Here is a 22,269-nt window from a genome sequence, read left to right as displayed (position 1 = left end):
TCACTCTTCTTTGCCCTATCCATTGAGCAATAATACCATTTTGAACTCCTAGAAACCAGAGCAGCACGCATCATACACAATGACAGCCTTGTCCTCTTCCCTTCACCGCGACAATCAGCAAAGTCTTCCGAGGAGGGCGTCTTCAAAGAGTGATAGAGGGCTTGCAAGCGGTGCACCTAATGTCTCAATTTCTTCGTCCACTGCCTCTCAATCAACCCTTGGAGATTATAACCTTGAAGGTAAAACATTCCTTTTTCATGTCTGTGTGCTACTGGGACTGATCATATCACTCTTGGTTATAGATGAAGAATTACCTTACTCGGAGACGTTGGAGAAGAAAAAGAGGAAGTACTCGGAGAAGCTGTATCAGTGGACTCAGGAGATGTGGAACAATACAAAACAAGACATGGAGTGAGCCATGCTGAGATTACCAGCTTGGAGTGCCTGCTAACATCATTGATGATCAATCGTAGTCGTCGTTCCTCGGTATCATCTTCAGAGGACTCCGCCGACTTCTACAAAGCCCACAATGAATCCAAATAATGCAATCGACTTGCTGGTACCTCCATCTTGTCCATGGGGATTTCGTGTTCGCTTTCCACATTATCGGCATAGCTTCATGGATGGGTCGTTGTCATCTGTAATATAATACCCACAGCGAATTTAATCGTGTCTATAGATTTTGAGAAGTTATTGTAAGCAGTCAACGGTGTAGCCTATGCAATAGATTCTGTGTATTTGTTGGGTGTGGGCTGCCATTCGCAGTCATTACCATCTCCATCGCCTTTTCCAAGGGTGCCCTTGTTTCTCTCTACAATTCTCGCAATGGTTTCCGCATCGCCGCTTGCAGTCACGACAAGAGTGAAAACAAACAAGCATAATTGCATAAAGGCGGAAATACCGAAGAACATTTGTTACACATTAGTTAATAGTAAAAATCTAAATCCTTCCACCACCTTGCTATCATAATCTCATTTTCCTCCTCAATAACAAACCAAGCTCATTATCCGTTCCCAAGACATAGCTCCACAATCACATAAACGTTTGCTAAGACGATCACCACAAACAAAACATATCCTAATACAGTCACCCACTTTGGCGATACATAGGACTTGCTCCGTCTGGATGGTCTGTCGACTGAATGATCCGGCTCCACTCTGACTGTCGTACTCTCAATCCCAAGAGCCGCCAAGTCATCTCCCAGAGTAGTGGGTGACAAGGACGGTGTCGTAGCCGCCAAGGCAAAGGGATCAGAAACAGATGTGCCGCTGTTGGCGATCCTCTCCATTTCAATGGATTCCACTTCCGGTCCTTGGACAGTCATAATTTCGTGCTTGGAACAGAGGTAGACGAGGGGGAATACGACCGTGGGTAAAACGATAGAAAGGAGAACTTGTGAAGCTACGAGCATTGTGTTAAGCCCTTTGGTGCCTACGGCTGAAGCTACGACTGCTGAAGGTATGACACCTAGAAGCCGGGTGATGAGTCGACGAAGGAATGGGGACGTCTTCCAATTGATGAAGCCCTCTGAAACAACTTGGCCGGCTAGGGTGGCTGTGATGGACGCACTCTGACCCGCCTGAATTAAAATATTAGCGATTAATTGGGTGTCTTTCTTTGGAGCGGCTTACGCATAATAAGGCCAACGCAAACACGATAGCAGCAGCTGATTGCCATAATTAGCTCGTATTAGAAACAAGAGGGAAGTACTTACCATGACTAATATAAGACTTGATCAAGTCAAAAGCGCCGAAAAGGTCCGCACCTTCCGAGGGGGGGCTTTCATTATAATAATACACAGCTCCCGCAAGAGTGAGGATCGATGCATTGATTGTTAAGGCAAAACTGAGTAATGATATAGCAGTATCAATCTGCATATATGAACCCATCAGTTCAGTAATAGTGCCAAAGAAAATCAAGTGACACTCACAGTGGAATGAAACAGATGAACATCGACCCATTTAATCCTATCAAACATCCGGACATTCCTTTCATATTCTTTTTGTTCGATTGCGAAGAGTTTCTCCTCCTTGGTAAGTTCCACAACGCTATCCTGTAGATGAACCTCGTCCTTTGCGCCGTCATTTTCCAAGACAGCAGCCTCAGATCCTGAACTAGGGCGAGGAGCTTGGAGTAAGACCGGAGAAATACCAGTACTTACGCCCTCACCCTGTTCGCTGTCTGAACGAATGGATCTGGTACGTCTGAAAGGGTTGAATGAGGGCATGGTGACGTTTCGGGGCTTTCGCATGCTAGGCGGTTGAGGAATCATATTGAGGCGGTCGACACCGGAGAGAAAGGAACCCAGAAACAGGGCGTGAGGCATGACAGTAGCTAATGATAGATCGCATTAGTCACCTGATAGTGAAAATGGGCCTTTCTTCGTACCTCCTATGATACCAACACCAAGATAAAGCGCACCAGGCTTGACGAGGGTCTAAATTGGGAAAGCGTTAGCTGAAAGTGGCCATAGCAAGGTTTCTTTTGGAATTGATGATTACCTCGGAAGGAACAAGACCTAAGAAAACGTCCCTCCATACGGGACTGGTAAGCTTCAACAGGATCATGAAGCTGATAAACACTGCCAACACCTAAATAATATTAATAAATTCACCTATTTGTCTACAAGGCAGCTTGACTTACCAAAGAAACGATGATAATCTCAAAGAACATCATGCCTTGTCTACCAGACGATGATCGGAAGAAAACTAGGACAACGAGAACATCCACTGCAGTGATCAAGACACCAGCGAACAGCGGAAGCTTTGGGAAAAGACTGGGGTTTCATCAGCGATATTCCCAGATAAACCTCAGTTTACTTACAGATGCAAGGCAATGGCACTTCCCAGGAGTTCGGCCAAATCTGTAGCAATAATTGCTATTTCTGCCAAAGCATACAAGGTCCACAGTGCGATAGTTAAGGGTATACGATATCTAGGATAGCGAGTCTTGAGACGAAGGAATAAGAGGCGGGTTTGAGCCGGAAGTGACAGTCCTGTAGTAGTACCCAAACGGACCGACAACAGTTGCAAGACTAATACAGAGGCGCCTGTCAGATATTCGAAGTGGAGGGCAGGAAGTTCAACGTGGAACGTACCAACTGCGGCCAGACTAGCGAGCAAAACGACGAACAATAGTTTGTAGCCGTAATCCGCACCAGCCTCTAAATCTGTTGCCCAATTACCTGGATCGATATAAGCCACACTAGATACTAGCCCTGGGCCGACGAAATGTAGATGCCTAGTTTACTCTCAGCTTCGATCCTTGAGAACGGCCGAACGGGGAGGCTGAGTAGCTCACCTTAAAAACATCTTCTTGCATTTCGTGAACGTGAGATCGTCCCACCATCTTCTCTTATGTTCTGATTGTTGAGGTGAGTGAGAGCTTGTTGGTGTTGAGGAACTGCAATTCCTGTTCATGGCGGCGTCTATAGATGATTGGAATGGCCGCAAGAAGCTAGCCTGAGCTGACTGTGTGGATTGATGCTCTGATGGATATAGGTCGCAGGCGTGCGAAGGAGGTAAAAGGTTGGGAATTGAAGTGCACCAAATAGCTATCTATATGCGATATCTACAAGAGAGAATTCACATGGACCTAGACGAAAGAAGCCGCGGAAACATTAAATCCAGCAACCAGGACCCTGAGCGCCAAAGGACTTCGCCGCGTCGCGAAGATCGCAGATCCCGCCACCCACACAAGATTCCACAACGCTTTAAATCAGACATCCGCCCTGCTGCGGAGCGCAAGCCAATACGTGACTATATGCACGCACGATTACAATCTGTCGCCTGCTTTTTACACCATGCCGTCTCGGGGACATACCACTTCTTGCCCATGGGGGCGTATCCGGCATTGGCGGGAGGGGGTGGAGGTGGGCGCAATGAATTCATGTGTTATTGAAGATATCAGTATTAATTGTTATCTTTCGACCGTTGTCCAAAATGAACGAAGTGAAGGAAGGGGGTGTCCAAAATAAAACCCCCAAACCTGTGATTTTCAGCAACTCAAACCTTGACCGCCACGGCCCTACCGATAGATGAGATCTCAGCATCTACGCTAACAACTAGGTAGGCACCTCATAACTTCGTTCCCAGCTTGTGATTTGAGACATACTGTACTCGAGTACTATTACAATTCAATTTTCGCACATCTAGTCACTCACTTTGGGCTTTGCGCGACAGCTACCACCCTACCTCACAGGCGCAAGGCTAGAACGCCAGATAATAGGATCAGCAACCATTAGGCAGTAGGAGGGAGAGAGAAAACCAGCAGGAAGGGAACCCCAGATCTGGAGTGTCTGTCATCTACAAGCAGTCTCGTGCGAGCAGCCAGAAGTGGTGGCTTCTTTTTTACCCTCTATCAATTGATCGAATGATAACTTGCGTTGGACAACACATTCATGAAGCTCGTACAGTTATATATCATTTCAATCAACACGAGTACGGAACATTACAAATCCTTACTTAGACTACTTGTGTGTACAGATACGAATCGTTTCCTGAATCCTAAACAGTCAATAAAGGTGCGGGTATAACAAAAGACAACTGGTTCAGAGTTTGAGCGTCGGCCCTCGTAACAAACTAATTACACAAAAACCTTCGGTTGAGGCAATACTGTCATATCAGCGGCGTATGCCCAAGTCAGTCTTGTTCTAAATCCACAACAAGAGACAGAAAAGACTAACCAGATCTCGACAAAAGCTTGGCCAAGAATATATAATCTTCCTCGCTTCTCCTTCAATCAACTTCAAGGCCTCAGGGTCCCTCACACCCTGTTTTTCAGCTTCTTCTCTTCTAGCTTTAGCGGCCTCGGCTTCTCTTTTAGCAAGTTCGACTTCCCATCCAAAAAGTTCGTGGAAGAAACGGAGGTTGGGCTGGATAAGTACTAAAAATGACAACATCAGCTGATGACAATGGCCATGTCGTGCATAACAACTTACCATTAAGACGTCGGGCACGACAAACCATATATGCGTCCATCAATCGCATATGCTCGTACTGCATCATGTAGGCGATGACGATACTGGCGCTTCGGCTCACTCCAACACGCTAGAAGGAAAAAGCAGGCAATCAGCTTACTCTATTACCGTACGTTGATGCTGTAACGTTTGCTCACACAATGAACCAGAATCTTGCCACCACGGGCGCGGGCTTCCTCAATCCATTCACATGCACGCGCAATAACAGGTCGAAGGGGATCATTACCGTCATCCCTCACATCGGTCAAATCAAGCCTAAACGACACGAATCAGTGCTCTCCTTCCCTGTCTCATAGAAGCACATGAACTTACACGCTAAGTTTACCTGCTCTCACAGCTGCTGCCAAAGTATTTTCGCTTTTATGTCCGTAGTATGCAATTACAGAGTTGTCCATGTTCATCAAACTCTCTCCAACGCTTACAACGTGAGTGATACCCAGCGAATGCAACATTGCAGCATTGCCTGCATGTTCACTGGAGAAAACGAGGCACATTGTGAGTAATTCTGTTTCTTTTTGATTTATGACATGATTGTAAGCGCGTTCACTTACAGATTACCAAGATACAGGAAGGGAAGAATTCTGGAAGGGAATCCGTCAAATCTCTTATCATCAAACCACAATCTAGCCTCCTGAGCGGCTGCGCTACCCCCATTCTCGTGCTCCGCCAACATCTCCCGTGCAACGTCTGCTGTCGATTTACTTCTTTCTTTCCCACCTATTGCAGATGTTCTATTTGGAGCCTGCTCACGCTTCGCTCCAAAGTTCATACCCCAAGGCCTCCATCGTGGACTCGGGTTACTCTGTTTTCCATCAGAATCGGTATGTGAAGAAGCAGACCCCGCGCTGGTGGCGCTGAGGAGCTTGATTGCCTTGGCCTTTCGGTCCGCAGCTAGGCGAGCATCGACTTTCCGTAAAAGAGGTTTATCGGCAGGATACAAAAAGAACGACCTATTTGCGTTGACTTGAAGGTGGAGAAAAGCTTCCGGCAAGGAAATGGATAGAGAGGACATGATGTACGCCAAAACGATGATACTCGACTCAGTGTACCCATCCTGACAATGAACGAGGATTTTACGCTTCCTGCCGTTATCTCGCCCTTCCACCAGTTTCCTCAGAAAGTAAACCAATTCGATCACACGATCAGTCATGGTAACCATATTACGAGTATGACCTGTGATAGTTCTACTACTCCCTGCACAGTCGAGAGCGACGTATTCGTGATCAGTGGTCAATGATGGTTTTGCTCGCAATTGCCGGTCGCTGGGTGTCGGAGAAGCCGTCCTTTTTGAAGGTACTTCAGTTGTCACTGAGGACGATGAGGGCGAAAGAAGATTTCGCAGGGCGTGGGTGGCCGGTGATGCAGTCCAGTTGAAGGCGCTTGTGGATTGAGATTCCTCGCCAGCCTCTCGCCTCCTGCGGTCGATGTCTAGTAGTTTACGGTAAGCCGATGAGAGCGCCGAGGTGCTTGGCATTTCGGAACATTCGGATGCTTTGAGACATAGATCGAAACGAATAAATGACCCCGCTCCTTCAAGCGTTGCGCCTGGGACGTCGCAATCATTACCGACCTTTCCATGTCGCTTGTCAATTAATTAATTTTGAGGTGCGGGCGTCAGACTCACCCAAAAACCTTCAACGACTTCTGACGCCTTGGTCATCTCCCTACTTTCTTTTGCTTCCCTCTCAAACAGGTCAGTTTGGAGATGGGGATGTTTGTCGCGGCCTTTGGAGTCGATATTCACCAGTTCGGGATAATGTTTCTCGATTTCATTGAACGATTCTGGTTTGCAGGTCAGATTGATTTATCAAAGCAAGATTATGATACTGACCAAGGACGACCCATACTCCATAACGTATCGGTTCACTTGATCCTTCACCATCTCCTCCTGTATGATTCACATGGTAGATCTCTTGTAATCGCTGGTTGTACAGATCTTCTTGTGCCTGCGCAATTCTGCAACATCTCATAAGCTCAGAAGTCCGTCATTGCACTTCGTCGACACTTACTGCTCGGCAATATGTAACAACCCCTGTGTCAGTCCCGTTTTGGAATACAGTACAATATCGGACACAGTCGCATACTTGATTTGCTGGATATTCAGGTTCCTTAAATTGATTTGGTCAGGAAGTTTTGCAGCTCTGAAACTCGCTCGTTTTTCTGTGTCATCGCCAATTTTCGAAAGGTCGAATATATCATGTACATGTAATGCGTTGAACAAGATGCACGAGGGATTTTGATTTTGTCCAACTGCTTCGTCGACGTCAGAACTTGATGATGAGACACTAGAAGATAACGACGGTTTTTGAGTTTCAGGTTCGGCTGCAGCGTTGAGAATGCTGCTACAGGGAAGAGGATGGTTGTCCTCATCCAGGCCTTTTGCAACTGTTGTCGGTGAAAGACGTTTAGAGTAGCAAGGGTGCATGGCGACCTCAGCACCATTGCTGTCGTCCTTGGACGAATCCATTGATTGAGTATCAGTTTCCGGAAGAGGTTTGAAGGACGAGAGACTAGGTGAAGGTAGAGAATTGCCAAGGCTTGGGGATGTCAGTTCAGTTGCACCGCTAGAATTGTACGATTCTGAAGAAGTAGATTCAGACTCGGAGTCTTTGCGATCAGGTACTTTGTACGGGGCGCTTGTGGGAACAGTAGTCAGATCTGTGTCGTTGCGCTGTGGCGGAGGGCGCAAATGATGTTTGTCAAGAGGGTGAGGCGGACAAAAGAGAAGACAGAGGCCCCGATAGGGTGGAGGACCAAACGGTGGAGAATATCTTCAAAGCAGACGTGAGCCAGGCCTTCTTGGGACAAAACGATATGACGTACCCGAAGAACTGAGCCATCTCCTGCCCCTTATGACCGTCATCGCTGATACCATGCAGCCATGGGAACATGACAGAGCTTGGCGTATCGATCAATGAATGGGTTTTGACAAGCTGGGGTAGCTACTCGTACGTCAACACTCGAATTCAGCCATTTTAATAAACTCACCTCTTCCATTCCCAACAGTCTCACACCTTTCGCAACTTCCTGCCTTTCTGCTTCACGTCCCCATTTCGGCATTCCCCATATAATAGGCGGCGGGGGTTCCTCATGGTGTATGTCCATCTGCCGCATGGCATTCTCCCGTTGCGCTCGCTCTTCATCGTAAGTACTGACAGGTTCCCCAAGCCCTAGGTACGGTGGTTGTATCGGCTGCTCCTCATCAACATCCATCTTCTGCTCCTCATCATCATCGATACCGTGATCGGATTCGGGCGTCTTCGGCCTTTCGATGTGCTCCCATTCAAACTTCAATCTCCCAGGTTTTGGTTCCTTGTTATCTTTTATTCCCCTGGCCTGATTTAACGCCTGCTCCACACCATTCACTACACCCTCAGTACTCCTGGCACGCTCCATGGCAACTGGAAGGAGATGCGTGGGGGTAATTGGTGTAGGAGGTGCTGAGAGTGTAGTGGTGGGCCGCGGAGTGGACGGCCGCGATAAAGGGTACGATGGCTGCGAGGGATAGGGGAGGATGGCGGACGACATGATGCGATAGGGTATGGAGTAGTCTAGCAAGGCACCGATGTATTGGATTAGATGGAATGTACTTCTGCGGTGTGAGCCATAGGCACAATAGATAAGGAGGAAGAAGAAGTGGAGATATGGGTGGGCAATTGAAGGGACGGGTGGGAAAGTGAGACTTGAGCTAAAGCAACAGGCTCTGGCTGGACCGGTACGTGATTGCCGTCGCGGTAGTGCAGTAAAGTAGTACGTAAAACGCCATAAACAGTGACAAACCACAGCGAGGCCTGTTGTACAGGGCAACGGATAATAAAGCTATTAAAAAAACACTGACATACGATGCTACACACGGTGCTCGCAGCTCGCAGATGTCTTGCAATGAAATGGCCGCCGAACGGGAAGAACAGCAGCGTGGACGGGCAAAGCTAATAAAGACTGGAGCTGCAAAGTAAATGACGCTTGCTCGACGATCGGCTACTTTCGGGGGCAGACCACGAGCCAACTTGGCGAATAGAGATCTTGGCGCCGGTCGACTGACTCCCGTCCTTCACCAATCGTTCCTAGCCATTTTCTACTTTTATTATTTGCTGCTGCTCCGCTGCTGAAAGCCTGGAAGTGGCGGCGTGGCGCAATAAGGCGTAGGCGGACGGGTCCGCGGTCACTAACCCGGTTAGTTAACATTTATTTAACATTTTAACACGTTTTGATGCCGTGACAGCCAATAACAATCAGTCTGTTACTGCTGGTTCTGGCTAGAAAATGGCACATGAGGAAGGAACGAGGAGATTTCGACTTGGCTTCTTGCTTCACAACACGAATAATGAAGCAGAGGATGCCCTACTGTCTAGAGGATGCAGGGGATCAAACCGGGAAGTGTATGGAGTGTTTTCTTTTTACGGCCGCTCAGCGTTGCTTGGTCCACCATGACGCCGCAACCTCATCCGATCTCTTCGGCTCCTCATCACCACTCGGTCAACTTCATCCATGGTTGATAATGAGTAAACGAAAAGTACAGGTCGCCTCTTGTTAGAGAGCGTTGTAATATAGAGCCGGCCATCGTTTCAATCAGGTCTTTCATTCAGCATAATTATTTGATTTTTTTTTTCTTAAGACCTCCTGTATTAATATAGGTTCCGGTGTAATATCCCTCATTATTACCACCCACAGTACGCACCTTCGTCGAACGCCTTCCGTTCAGCATCTGATAAACTATCATAAAAGGCCTGACGCCTCTGTAAGAGGATTCAGAATGAGTTCCCCCTTTCCTTTACCCCAAAAGGTCGACGACAGTCACAGCTTACCTGAGCTTCAGAAGCAAATTCATTACCCGAGGAAGCTGTCTGGCTGGTTGTAAATGCAACTGTTGAACCAGTGTTCGTCTGCGAGCTTGTTGCGACAGCAGAGGATATGCTTCGTCCTTCACTTGTCTGCTGTTGTTCCTCGTCAGTAGCGTGCGGCATCTTTGTTTATAAGTTTTGTTCAAATTTGTGATGATAAAATGACTGATGTAACAGGTGATAGCAGGAATTTGTGGAACTTTTATGTTGAGACGGCTAACCTCTCCTCGAAAATATCTGAGGGTAACAAAGGGGACGAAAGAGGAGCGGTTGCTAAATTCTCTTTTCATGGAAATGGTGCTATTTCAAACTCCATCACCTTTTATATTATGTCTTCCTTTTTGCCAAGTAAGTTCCTTTTTACAACCTCTCATGTGTTTGAGAATGAGTAGTAGTGAGTATTGAAGTTGGTGTCATGCAGTGCTTTCCAGTACTTTTCTACAAACCAGAGAAGTCGTCGGACAACAGTTGTGATGAGTTGTTTAAGGTAACTTGTAATAAATACCGTTGTTGAATTTTTCCCTTTTCACATCCGATTTTGCGTTCAAGAGTTTTACTTACAGCAGCCTTGTCCTTGTTGGTAACTTTTGACGATCATCATTCAATCTCTGTCTCCATTCTCGATACTGGTTCGTTGCTATTGCACGGAGATATGACCTTTGCCCGCGCTTGCTTGGTGTATGTTCTTTTTTTGGCGCTACCTCCACTTTGTCGGCTTTCTCCCGCGTGCCTACCTAGCCCATGACGATGTCCGGCCTTCGGCGAACTGGGCGGTCGTCATTAATAAATAAATCATCAGCATGTTCCTCTTCTCGTTTCGGTGAACATCCTGGAAAATAATCTATTGATAGCTTTCATTCTTTCCAACAACTAATTTTTCACTCTTTCAAAGCTTATCCGGCTCCAGTGAGTAGTTTTCTTCCCTTTCTTCTACAATCAACGTCTGCTTTCATCGTCCCACTCCCTTGTATCCGTGGATCAATGGACTGAGGACCGACGAAGTTGCAAAGAGAAGAGGAGTACTGGACTGCTACAGCTGGTCGTTGTTTAACCATCCATAGGGAGCTTACTTCTATCGTCTGCAGTCCAGACTCTCTTTGGTTAGACACATACAATTTAGATACAACGTAGAAAAATGTGTAAGCGAAAGCCTCGAGCTATTCCACGTCGCAGAACCCTAATGTCCTTTGCTTCCATTAGCCTGTTGTTCTCAGATCCCCCCTGTTCAGGCTGAATACTCTCCCAAGGGCTCTTACACTACCTTCAATGACTTGAAGACCTATGCTGTCGGTCCTGAGAACGCCAAGGTCGCTGTTCTCGTCGTGTACGACGTCTTTGCTTTTAGCCCTCAAATTCTTCAAGGCATGTCGCTTTTTGTAATCGCTTTACTGTTGATCAGCAACAGTAGCCTGAAAAAATGAGTATCATGTTAATCTGGCTTTCTCAGGTGCCGACATCATTGCATCCCAAGGTTACCGAGTTGTGATGCCCGACTTCCTCGTCGGTAACTACGCCACCCCCGAAATGTTCAAGCCTGGGTACGTACCTTACTTAACCCCCTTCTGTTGTTCCACCTTTCCTTGTCATGCTAATATTATGGTCTTCCTTTCTAGGAACGAGGAAATGAAGACCGAATACTTTTCGAAATTCCCTGGCGCCTGTGGAAGTCAGTCTGAACCTGTCGCCAAGGCCATTAACGGATTGAAGGCGGCCGGACACAACAAAGTTGCCGTCATCGGGTACTGTTGGGGCTACAAAACAGCTGTTTTGTCTGAAGCTGGTCTCGCCGAGGCTGATGCTTTTATCAGTGTCCATCCTACGTAAGTAGCCAGAACCTAAGACAATGGATAAAGAGCTGATTTGGCGGGCAAAAAAAAAATGTAGTTTCCCTGCGGCTGAAGATGCTGACAAGATCAACGTTCCCCTCGCTATGCTTTCTAGTTCCGGGGAAAACATTAGCATCGTAAGTGCTCGTTTTTGCCCTTTTTTTTCTAGACTGGAGAATAGTGAAAAGTTGACGAAACGATTCAAAACAGATCAATGCTATTCAGAAGGGTGTCGAATCCAAGAACCCTGGCAAGAACTTTTTCAAACATTACCCTGAACAAGTGCACGGCTTTGCTGCTGCTCGAGCTGACGTGAGTAGCCTGTTAAGAGATTGTGTGTACCCTACTGACCTAGTTTATCGCAGCTCTCTGGTGGTGCGGCTACAGAGGCCTATGCTGAAGCTTACCAACTCATAATCAAGTTCCTCAGGGACCAAGTGTCTGCATAGATAGACGTCATTCATGCTATGGTATACTTGATACGTGGATGCAACTAGTACAACTTGTACAAATCTCCTCTGCCTTTTCGCTAATTTGAATCCCAAATGCTGCGAATTGCCTGGCGGTTTCTTCGATAGGTACTGCTCATGGTCATCGGGGTGATAACAGTCGTATAGTACAAGATGCATTTTCTACAGAAACAATTGAAAAACTGTGATTGGACGGTTGCAGCCAAGAAAAGGCTTATAACTGATATTGATGGAGGGTGGAATGATGGCACACAAGCAATGATGGCAAATAACAAAAATTGAACTGGTTTGGAGGGTTAGGGTCGTGTACGTAGACCGCGGAGAAGAATTGAAGGACATGAAAGATAAATTAATCCTGCACCATCGAATGAATTGTCAGTCATCAAAACGCTCCAGGTTTTAGAAAAGCACTCACACAAACAACAAAAAAGATTCCAAATACGAGTTTCCAGAGGACAGCGCCGTGACATTTTTTCTTTTAAAAGTCAGTCTTCCTGTTTACAGGAGAAGGCGCTGCTCCAGAGCTTTCGCGGATGGCCACAAAAGATTGTGAAAGCGAAGCAGGTTTCCCTCTAGACCAAATCTCATGATCAGCAAACATGCTCATAAAAGCAAGGATCATGACAAACTTTGCAAAGTGGCGTTGCTTTGCGTTCGAAAGCTTGGCCGTACAAGGACTTTGGAGTTGATCTGTAGGTGAAATTGTAGGTTTGCTATCAAGGTGTCGAGGTGTATAAGCAAGATTTATTCCTCCACAAGAGTATAGAAAAGAAACGACATACTTGGCCTTTGCAAACTTTTTGGCTAACAGAGCCTTTTGCCCCAGACCAGCCGCAGCACCGTTCGTAGTCATTCCTGGTACAATGTTGGCTGATATAAACCGTCAGTCGGTTACAACGTTTCCCACTTGTCACGACCGCCCAAAATCCCAAGACCGATACGTTTACAGCTCAATGCTGCGCCCAAGCGATTTCAATTCCACAAGACCGCCTACCCGCACAGCACACCCCCCCCTCCTTCCCCCCTTTTCTCACCACACAACATTCACCGAATAATCCTCGCTCGACACTCAATCCTCTCCATTCACCCATCAATCATCCCGTACCCAGATCCAAAGCCAAGGCTATATGTACTCACGGTTCGACACTCCCAACGGTTTCGCGGGAATGACCTTGGCCTGATGACTAGGGTCATGTAGCGGCGTAATGGTGGGTGAAGGCGTGGCGGTGTTCTTGGTAGGCGTGGAGGAGGTAGAGTTGGACATGACTTGGTTTGGTTTAGTCCGCTGATGTGCTGACGGGTTGATATATATAGGCAGGGATGTGAATCTGGGAAGAATGATTGGTGAAAGGGGTGGATGTTTATGTTAGAGCGATTCTAGAACGGTGGTGGGATGACTCGCGCCTGTTTTTTAAATGGTGTTTTCAGGGTTTTGATTTCCCAGCCCCTTTCGGTAATAACTCTCAACGCCGCGTTGTGGCGCTTTTTTGGTCGTCATTGCAACCAGCTCTGCAAAACGTAACAAACCAAGCGACAATCAAATTGTAACTTTTGTCGGTGTATCGGTGTATACAAGGCCACGAAAATAAATGGAAAATGATTCCTTGGCCATAGTGAGTGCAAGATGCTTCGCATGCAGTATAAGAAACAAGCAGGGTATAACCAAACCAAGAGTGGAAATGGCGAGCGACGGTTTGAATTGATATAACTATAAATCATTCCATGGTGTAACATCTCAAGACTTGCATCCACGATCAATTTGCCTAAATCTTCAAGCTCGATGCGTATTACCAATTTCCAACGGCACAGTCCTCGAGTAGTATACGAGTACGCATAACCCATCGACCTTTCCCCCCCCCCCCACCTCCCCACCAGCGTATAGACTTTAACCTCCCCACCAGCCACACTATCATTCGAAAAACCGAACCAACCATTCCCGCCATCGCATCCCCTACACCACCCAGCCTCCGCGCAGTTACAATCATCCGCAAGACAGGCGGATAAAAAATGAAGAAAAGAACAAAAGAAAAAGGAAAACGTATGAGTCCAAGAGGGAGGAAAGATAAAAAAGAGAAAAAAGACCCCCCTGCTGCTGCTCGATTCGATCATCACCGGCGATGAGATCTAAAGAGCAATTTCGGAAAATCTAGCGTTTTCAAAAAAACGCTTTTGCGCAGAAAGCAAGTCTTGTTTTCCGTTTTTCTCTTTGATCTTGGTTTCAAAACCCATGTTTCCACCGTCGTGATGCGATTGCTTCATTTTGTTTCCCCCCCCCCTTTCCTCTGGATCATCCAATACACATCATCAAGAACATCCTTTTTTTTTGATGATGACGAATTTCCTTGGAATGTTTCACGATAGGATAGGATAGGATTAAGAGGCAGAAGATTATTTGGGCCGCTGGAGGAGAACGACGGGAGGATCGTCATCGATTCGTGGCATTGACCTTTTGCCGTTGCTTTTACCGTTACCACTGCTGGCACCAGCACCAGCATTAGCCCCAGCAGCACCAGCAGGAGCGGTGTTGATGGAAGGGAAGAGCCCTGACCCAGGAGTTTGAGACTGACCAGGTCGACCGGGGGGAGGGGGGCGGACAAAGGAATGAGGTCGTTGGAGGAGTACGAATTCGTTGTCACGGTTTTTCAATCTTCTTCCGTGACCTTTACCACCGCTTCTCCGCCACCACCTCCTCCTCCACCGCCATGACCATGATGACCTCCTCTTCCTCTCCCAAACCCATGTCCACCGTGACCACCGTGTCCACCATGCCCACCACGACGGCCATGTCCATGCGCGCCTCGACTCCCATCGGAAAGCTCATCAAACAGAGCCGGAGGTGGAGGTGGTCTGTGATGGCCAAGATGGGGATGGGGGTAGTGATGGTGTCCGCCGCCACCACCGTCGCGGGGTATACCGTTCTCGAGATGGTGCGCCATCGACGGGTGCAGGGGAAGAGACGGGCGCATTTCGGGATTTGGATGAGGTCTCGTATGCATACCCATCCTCAGTCCCATATCCACACCTGACTCGGGAGCAAGCGGTGGAGGGGGTGGTGGACGGTGGTGGTGGTGGAGCCCTTTACTTTGCGGTGGTGGTACGGGAGGCGGTGGACGTCCGGAGGGAAGAGGAGGAGGTCGGACGAGAAGAGTGGGAGCACGAGGATGATCGCGGGATTTGATTTCCGGTCCAGGTATGATCGGGCTGGTAGGCGAAGGGAGATGTGAAGGATAAGAGTCGGGAGATGCCTCCCTTGTAGGAGACGGTCTTCGAAGCAGAATCTTGACTTCTCGTTCGGGCTCTGGTTCCTTCTTGGCTGCTTCTCTATCTCTTCTCTTCCCACCATCCCCTCCCCTCTTTCTTCCTCTTCGCCTTTCGCGCTGTTTTTTCCCTCCTAAACCGGATGCCTCTACCTCGACATCATCGTCCCTCAAAACTTGCAATGTAAGATCAAACCTTGCGGCTTCCTGCAGGATGACATGTCCCTCTGCCCTGGCCATATAGTCCAACCCGTCTTTGGCATCGCCGTCCCTCGCGGAAGGCGTCGGCTCGGCACGACCCTGTTCGAGCTCGACGAATACAGGCGGGTTTCCGACATACAATATCGGGCCTCTCTCTCGCTCGTACCCATTGTCTTCAGCATCCCATTCCTTCTCCTCGGCATCCATGATTTTCTTGAAATACGCCACACAGGAAAAGACGGCTTCTACCCATTTTGGCAAATCTTCTTCACCGTCCATGGGCGGGATAGCGAGCTCGTCTACGATAGAGTTGACGGAAGCGGTTTCCTTGGCGCGCTGGAGACGCATGCCGCTGCCCCGTTTGTAGTTTGTACCCGACTGGATGGCAAGTGATGGATCAGATGAAAGGACGTCGTGGAAACGAAGGGCGTGTTCAATGTAACGCGCTGCTTGGCGGGCGGCAACAGCAGTTGCGTTGGATCCTTTTTTTAAAAGATCAAGCGTGCTGATTGCTACAGAATCGCAATCGTTAGTATGTATGTCAAGTGACTTGTCGTCTCCCCGAAATCGTAAAAATGCTTTTTTTAAACGCACCTTCTGCCGGGATGATCACCTCCCACCCTTTTGCCACCAATCGTTTCACAGCATTTTTAGCCCACATCAAAGCTGAAATGTCAACGACGACGACTCTCCAGTCTTCCGCTTCATCGTCCACGTCGATCTCTACGTCGTCCGGCCTACCGAGATCGTCATTGGGATCCCCGGGTGGCTGTTGTGGTGGCTGTGGCTGCGGCTGCAGCTGCCGAGCACTTGCGTCTGGGCTTCTCGCTGAGTCTCCGCCCTTTGCTTTCGCCTTGGCCTGCGGGGCGGGAGACTTGATGTGGGCGGCGTTGACCCTGTTCTCAAGCTCTGCGATCTGGTGGTTGAGGTAGGCCGTGGATAGGGCCTTGTGAAGGGCTGCCTGCCTCGATGCCTGGCGGGGGGCGTCAGCTGGCGGGACGGGCGGGAGTGGCCGGGGATACACTCACTGTGCCATGCGGCGGCTCGTGCATGCTGTGGCGGGGCGTAAAGGCAAAAGTCCGGAGCCGGTAGACACGAGATATCCGCTAGGATGTGTTTGAATGTATCGTGTGCAGCGAGTTACGTAACGACTCACACTGAGTTTGTCAAAATGTCCCATGGATGGCTTCTGCCGTTTTGACACTGCGCCCTCCATCGCCTCCCCCACTTCCCCACTTTCCCGCCATGCCCAGCCCCCTCCGCCCGCTCGCACGCGCCCTCCGGCACTTTTCGTCCGCCCCCGCCCGTGCCTCCTGTAAGTGAACCCCCCCCCTCCCCCCGCCCAGCACTCACCCACCACAGCCTACCCATTCAACCCCTCCGCCATCGCCCGCCCGTCCACCACGCCCCTCCCGCCCCCCCCCGCCCTCCTGCATCCCAAGAACGGGTGGTCCCTCATCACCCACCTCAACAACGCCGCCGCCCAGTCCCCCTGGGCACACCTCTTCGCCCGCCGCAGCAAAGACCGTCTCCCCGCCGGCTCCGTCCTCACAGTCATCACCTACAGCGACCCTGCGAAGAAGAGCATCTCCCCCTTCAGCGGCGTCCTGATGGGCACCAAGCGGCGTGGCGTCGACACGTGCTTCCGCTTGCGGAATATCGTCAACAAGGCCGGCGTCGAGATGACCTTCAAGCTGAATTCACCCATGATCAAGGAGATAAAGGTCGTCAAGCGGGCGGAAAAGGCAAAGGGACAGCTGAAGGATCTGAAGAGGGCAAAGGTCAACTATCTGCGGGAGAGACCGGCGGTTATGGCGGCTATTGCGAGGGCCTTGAAGACCGCCAAGCAGAACGAGGCTGCCGCTGGCGAGTCATCATAGGCGGCAGGGATGTGACGTGCATGTTTTTGTCTAGTTTGGCGTTCGATGCAGTGCATTATCATCCATTCCTTGTAAGCCATACATCTCGCCAACCCCCTGCGCGGCTCAAAGGACTCTACTGTAATTCTCACTCGTCAAAAAAAAGGGGGTATACTAATCCGCCAGCTTTCACAATAAATGGAAATATATAAAATAAAAAGTCTCTGGCACATAATGAGGTAAATGTAGACGAGATGTATATGATAAAAAAAAAGGGTAAAACTTGGGATGCAGGAAATGAAGGGTTTAAAAAAAAAATGAAACAAAGGCATTCGACAATAGTTACAAACGGTGTTTTTCGGCCAATGCACTGATGGAAAGAAAATAAATCGTGGCGGGGTCGTTGGGAATCTCTTGTTCTAAGGTTAGGGGTTTGCGTCGTTTTCCAGACTTCGATGATTCTGATTATTTTAAAAACAAGGGAAGCGGTTAGTGCAATGGCCCAAGAGAACAGAGAGATGACCAACCTGGAGATCTCGCATGACCCCAGCATCAATGGGCAACACTGATTTTCTCCTCAAATGGGGTGCAGTCCCGCCCCCGCTCGGGGTGGGACTTGAAGGCGCCTGTCCTTGTTGTCCCAAGAGTTGCGTCGGCGACGTCGGCTATTGAACATGGGTCAGCCATCCACCCACAGGAAAAAAAAAAGGCTTACGCTCAAAGGAGGAGCTCTATCAACCCCCGGATCCGCCACAGGCACCGTCTCCTCCGCAATAGACCTATCCAACGTGAAACTTTCACTTGGATCAAACCCGTTCGCAGTCATGTCGACCGAAACGTCCATCATCGGTTCGTCCTCGTATGGTTCAGGGCGGGGTGGTGGGGGTTCTTGTAAGCGTTCGGGAAGGGGTGAAGACGGGTGGGCGGATTCCCAGTTTTGGATCGCTTGCTCGCGAAGTTGCAGCCATTCGTCATATCGTTCAATAGCTCGATCTGATTCACTATATACAAAGTAAAATGTCAACAACTCTACAGAAAAAAATTTAGAAAAAAAAAAACTTACGCTTTACGTTGCGCTCTATAGTTATTCTGACACTCTTCAAACACTTCCTGATTAATCTCCATAAATAACTTGAGCGCGTTATATACCATGCCATGGATCGTCCTATTCCAGTGGGTTTTCGAGTTTTGATACAATGCGGGGAAGACGATGGGGAGGATGATACTGATATGTTCGCCCATGAGGTTGACAATGTACTCATTGTTCCAGTAGTACAACGCGCGTTCCGCCACCTATAACAAAACCATTCAGTCAGCTTCCAGTCTTGACAAACTTTGCGGATAATAATAATAATGATTACAGACATACCTGGAAATGCGCGCTATTGATACACCTCGCCAGCTGCACAAACAGCGGCTGCATAATCTTGATAAACTCATTATGCTCAATCACGTCCAAAATCTCCTCCACCTCATTCAAGAACATGACTTCCTTTGGGGAATTCACCTTGGGCCAGTACCTCAACAGACCCAACACGACTTCTTCTGTGAGAGCAGGATCCTTTTCGAGGAACTGGACGACACAGTATGCGAGTTGGGGGTGATAGAGTGCGAGGGATTTAGCCTTGTGCAAGGGAATGAGAGCGCGAGTGAGAAAGGTCTTGTGTTCCTCCTTGAGGGGGAGGGCGAAACCGTTGATGATTGAGCCGAGAATTTCGAGGAGCTCGGCAATACCGTTATGTCGTTCCGTTTCGTAAACAAATTGGAAAAAGACATGGCTTATCGAGCGGCGGATGAATGCTCGTAGATTGAGGAATTTACCATAGATTCGGTGAAGCGTTGTTTTCAGGAAATCACGCTCACGAGGATCTTCACTGTCAAACAACTCGAGAAGTTGGAGAACAAACGACTGGTCGATGTAGCGCTTGCCAATGTTCGTGTTGAAATCGGGACTTTCGACGAATCGGAGGAAGAATTCGTAAACGATTTGGAGGTGGGGCCAGGCAAGTTCAAGGACAGGTTCGTCTTCCTCTGGGTCAAACGCGTCGCCTGTCGGGTTGACTTGGGGCGGAATGGACCTAAACAAGTTTGTTGCAAACTGCAATCAAGAGTATCCAGTCTTAGTGCGGGCCATGGAGCTGCAAGGAAAGCGACTTACCATGCTAACCACTTCAGGGTAGATGCTTTCTGTGATGACGCCTCTTTGACTCGTAATGTATTCGAGCATCTCGTGTAGCGTCTGTGACTTTATCTGTTTCCCCTCTAGATCACTACTGGCATCGTTGAAATCGAAAACAACTCGACACTGTTGCAGTTTCTGGACAAACAGTTCATTCCTTTGCTCGGGCCTCACATCTTCAGTGGTATCAGTCAGCCTTTGCCAGCAGACAAACAACAGTGCTATAAAAAAAAGACCTACCCGCAAAGTTGGGCAGTTTTTCAATCTCGACCTTTTCCGTCACGTAGAACCTGCTACTTCTCTGCTTTCGCGGCGTCTTGCCCACGGCCGGGATCGTATCCTTCGGTCCTCTCAACCTGTTCATCGGTCCAACTTTAGGGGGTGTCGGCTGTCCATCCGCGCCCAGTGTTCTTTCGGGAGAACCATATCTCCCATGCGGGCTGTGCGGAATGGGATCCGATGGCATTTCAGTGTTGATGGGAGGCGGTTGGGGCGCACCCGAGATCACCACAAGCGGAGGTGCTGGAGAGGTCTTATCGTTTATGGGAGATCGGCGCGGAGTGATGGGCGCGCCGCCCTGGAGACCGGGCGCATCGGAGGCTTGGCGGCTGGGAGAGTTGACAGAGGGAGATGATGGGCCTGAGGATGCTGTCGATTGCTTATGGGCAGGAGGGTTGGGGGACTTTGACTTTTCGCTGGACTTTGTGCGAGAGAGGTTCTGTGACGGGAGGAAGAATCAGCGGGTGCGCGGGAAAGGCGGAGATGGATTTCGGATGTATAGAAACCACGTACCATTGCCTTTTTGAGTCCCTTCATGGTGGTAGCGAATGAGCCGAGGTGTTAGAGACGAGAGAAAGAGGGTGGCCGGGAGATGAGCCGCTGCTCAGGGCTTGTTACGTATGCAGACGTCGCTGACGGACCGCGGTGGATGTAGCGACACGCGGCGAGTAGGCGGTGGGAAACGGGAGCTGCAGGGGACGCGGATGTGGTGGACCGGGCTGGCGAGGGTGGGCCAGTGTTTGGCTGCAGGCGATCCTAGCTCGGGCGTAAGTGGTGGGTGGAATTTTGGGGTGGTAGCTGAGACGGTTGACGTGGGCTGACGGTGGCGATGGTGGCAGGCAGTAGCCGGGATGGGGGACGGTGGCGCGTCAGAAGGAAGCTGGGGTAGGAAGGAAGGAAGACTGGACGGGATGGAAGGAAGCAGGGGCGCACAGTGGTTGAGCGGGGAGAGCCACACTCACCGAACGACGATGATGAGCAAACACACTCCTCGGCCCATGTGTGGCGCTCCCTGATCTTTATTTGCTCCCCCACTTGCACAAACCCAACCCGCCGCCAGCCACTCTGCACTCTGCCCTTTCTCTCCGTCGCAGGTCTTCACGAATCCCACCCAGCACATTGCACCTCACACATACATAACCCACCCGTCTCAAAATGCCCGGATTCCAGGACGTGCGTACTTATATCCACTTTATTCATCATCGACATTCGGAAACGCCGCATCGCTGACGTCTATGCCCCTTTCTATTCGCCCGTTCAAACAGGTCATCTACAACACCTTCTTCCGACGAAACTCTGTCTTCGTCGCTACCACCTTTATTGCCGCCTTCTCCTTCTCCATGGGCTTCGACCTCGCCACCACTGCCTTCTGGGACTCCCACAACCGAGGAGTGAGTCTTTTGGGTTTTTTACAACACGGGTCTTTGCGGGAGAAGAGGAAAGTGCCTGGGCATCTCCCGGCTGCCGGATTGGTTTGTTTGTGATGTGCAGCAGCTGACGATCAACCCCAATGATTTGCAGAAGCAATGGAAGGACATCCGACACAAGTACCTCGAGGCTGCCGGGGACGACGAATAGAGTACCTGTCGGGATGTAGAGCAAGGACGGGCGGAGGACTTCGCGTCTAACGGTCGGGCAGGACTTGCGGGTGCATCAACAATGCATGGGTTTTCTATCACGATGGTTTGGGTGCGGTCCAGAACGGTATGGAAAGGTGCTATGATTTGCAAAAGGGTTTTTATGAAAAAGGTCGTGTGTTTTCGGAGGAAGAGATGTCAGGGAGAGGGCCAGCGGCTGATGTCTCGGTAAGCAAGAAGAGTGCATTGGAAGCGAACGTTGCAATACATGGCTTTGCGTTCTGCACTGTACAGCGTATACCTGAAGGATTGCTGGTCGCTCAAGAACGGGATGAAGGCGGGGAGATGAATGAGAGAATCTGGCCAATCAGCGACATGTTTCTGGTGAGCGGGAATGTTGAACGGAGATCGCCGCCGGATCGCCAAGGAAGTCAATAATAATAATGCGTCATTTTTGTTGTTTATTCGTTGCTGTGTCGAACCATAACAGTACCGAACCCGATGAGATCTACGATATAAGCTTCAAGTGTGCATGGAACGACAAACCCAGTCCAATCCCCTGCTGTACTTATACATCCTGTAACTCACTACTGCACCAGTGACTCACAATATGAAAGATAAGCCCTGTACTCTCACTCTTGAGGACGGCACACGCTACGACCTCACCCAACTTGCCTCTGCCAAAGCCGACTATGTCACGAATGTCGGAGATATAACTTATGTTTTCAATGTTTGCCGCCGAGTAGTGAGCGAGGTGTACAGGATAGAGGAACCTGAAAATGTTGGGGCATTCATGAGGGAT

At 49.2% G+C, this 22,269-nt stretch overlaps 10 protein-coding genes across 10 annotated transcripts in view; 5 read left to right on the top strand and 5 right to left on the bottom strand.

The window, feature by feature from the left end:
- Window positions 1-79: 79 nt before the first annotated feature.
- CNBL2870 (hypothetical protein) lies at window positions 80-543 on the top strand (the record flags this gene model as incomplete). Its single annotated transcript, XM_767328.1, has 3 exons — window positions 80-239; window positions 303-411; window positions 474-543. The coding sequence occupies 3 exons, from the start codon at window positions 80-82 to the stop codon at window positions 541-543; spliced, it is 339 nt and encodes a 112-aa protein (XP_772421.1).
- A 460-nt stretch (window positions 544-1,003) lies between these two features.
- CNBL2860 (hypothetical protein) lies at window positions 1,004-3,419 on the bottom strand (the record flags this gene model as incomplete). The annotated part of the gene is made up of 10 exons (XM_767327.1): window positions 1,004-1,579; window positions 1,632-1,666; window positions 1,715-1,871; window positions 1,931-2,334; window positions 2,389-2,437; window positions 2,502-2,591; window positions 2,644-2,776; window positions 2,824-3,034; window positions 3,098-3,240; window positions 3,301-3,419. The coding sequence occupies 10 exons, from the start codon at window positions 3,417-3,419 to the stop codon at window positions 1,004-1,006; spliced, it is 1,917 nt and encodes a 638-aa protein (XP_772420.1).
- Window positions 3,420-4,580: 1,161 nt separating this feature from the next.
- Window positions 4,581-8,506, bottom strand: CNBL2850 (hypothetical protein; the record flags this gene model as incomplete). Its single annotated transcript, XM_767326.1, has 11 exons — window positions 4,581-4,613; window positions 4,685-4,884; window positions 4,940-5,048; window positions 5,116-5,233; window positions 5,291-5,452; window positions 5,530-6,548; window positions 6,603-6,760; window positions 6,810-6,934; window positions 6,988-7,749; window positions 7,802-7,920; window positions 7,967-8,506. The coding sequence occupies 11 exons, from the start codon at window positions 8,504-8,506 to the stop codon at window positions 4,581-4,583; spliced, it is 3,345 nt and encodes a 1,114-aa protein (XP_772419.1).
- A 2,798-nt stretch (window positions 8,507-11,304) lies between these two features.
- CNBL2840 (hypothetical protein) lies at window positions 11,305-12,094 on the top strand (the record flags this gene model as incomplete). The annotated part of the gene is made up of 5 exons (XM_767325.1): window positions 11,305-11,357; window positions 11,433-11,639; window positions 11,704-11,782; window positions 11,856-11,957; window positions 12,011-12,094. 5 exons carry the CDS (start codon window positions 11,305-11,307, stop codon window positions 12,092-12,094), a joined length of 525 nt encoding a protein of 174 aa, XP_772418.1.
- Window positions 12,095-12,593: 499 nt separating this feature from the next.
- Window positions 12,594-13,379, bottom strand: CNBL2830 (hypothetical protein; the record flags this gene model as incomplete). Its single annotated transcript, XM_767324.1, has 4 exons — window positions 12,594-12,687; window positions 12,745-12,828; window positions 12,898-12,985; window positions 13,253-13,379. The coding sequence occupies 4 exons, from the start codon at window positions 13,377-13,379 to the stop codon at window positions 12,594-12,596; spliced, it is 393 nt and encodes a 130-aa protein (XP_772417.1).
- Window positions 13,380-14,757: 1,378 nt separating this feature from the next.
- On the bottom strand, window positions 14,758-16,625 carry CNBL2820 (hypothetical protein; the record flags this gene model as incomplete). The annotated part of the gene is made up of 3 exons (XM_767323.1): window positions 14,758-16,085; window positions 16,168-16,546; window positions 16,602-16,625. 3 exons carry the CDS (start codon window positions 16,623-16,625, stop codon window positions 14,758-14,760), a joined length of 1,731 nt encoding a protein of 576 aa, XP_772416.1.
- Window positions 16,626-16,818: 193 nt separating this feature from the next.
- Window positions 16,819-17,453, top strand: CNBL2810 (hypothetical protein; the record flags this gene model as incomplete). The annotated part of the gene is made up of 2 exons (XM_767322.1): window positions 16,819-16,888; window positions 16,936-17,453. The coding sequence occupies 2 exons, from the start codon at window positions 16,819-16,821 to the stop codon at window positions 17,451-17,453; spliced, it is 588 nt and encodes a 195-aa protein (XP_772415.1).
- A 404-nt stretch (window positions 17,454-17,857) lies between these two features.
- On the bottom strand, window positions 17,858-20,427 carry CNBL2800 (hypothetical protein; the record flags this gene model as incomplete). The annotated part of the gene is made up of 8 exons (XM_767321.1): window positions 17,858-17,893; window positions 17,960-18,097; window positions 18,148-18,433; window positions 18,496-18,725; window positions 18,802-19,530; window positions 19,591-19,787; window positions 19,852-20,329; window positions 20,404-20,427. The coding sequence occupies 8 exons, from the start codon at window positions 20,425-20,427 to the stop codon at window positions 17,858-17,860; spliced, it is 2,118 nt and encodes a 705-aa protein (XP_772414.1).
- Window positions 20,428-21,045: 618 nt separating this feature from the next.
- Window positions 21,046-21,468, top strand: CNBL2790 (hypothetical protein; the record flags this gene model as incomplete). The annotated part of the gene is made up of 3 exons (XM_767320.1): window positions 21,046-21,063; window positions 21,156-21,281; window positions 21,412-21,468. The coding sequence occupies 3 exons, from the start codon at window positions 21,046-21,048 to the stop codon at window positions 21,466-21,468; spliced, it is 201 nt and encodes a 66-aa protein (XP_772413.1).
- Window positions 21,469-22,077: 609 nt separating this feature from the next.
- CNBL2780 (hypothetical protein) overlaps window positions 22,078-22,269 on the top strand; it is a gene marked incomplete at both ends in the record, with an annotated part of 993 nt that continues 801 nt past the window's right edge. The window contains one exon of the mRNA XM_767319.1: window positions 22,078-22,269. This exon is cut by the window's right edge and continues 23 nt beyond it. Coding sequence (XP_772412.1) covers window positions 22,078-22,269 — 192 coding nt within the window.

Source organism: Cryptococcus neoformans, chromosome 12, assembly GCF_000149385.1.
Source record: "Cryptococcus neoformans var. neoformans B-3501A chromosome 12, whole genome shotgun sequence".
Classification (NCBI taxonomy): Eukaryota; Fungi; Basidiomycota; class Tremellomycetes; order Tremellales; family Cryptococcaceae; genus Cryptococcus; species Cryptococcus deneoformans.
This window is presented reverse-complemented; position numbering and strand designations above follow the sequence as displayed.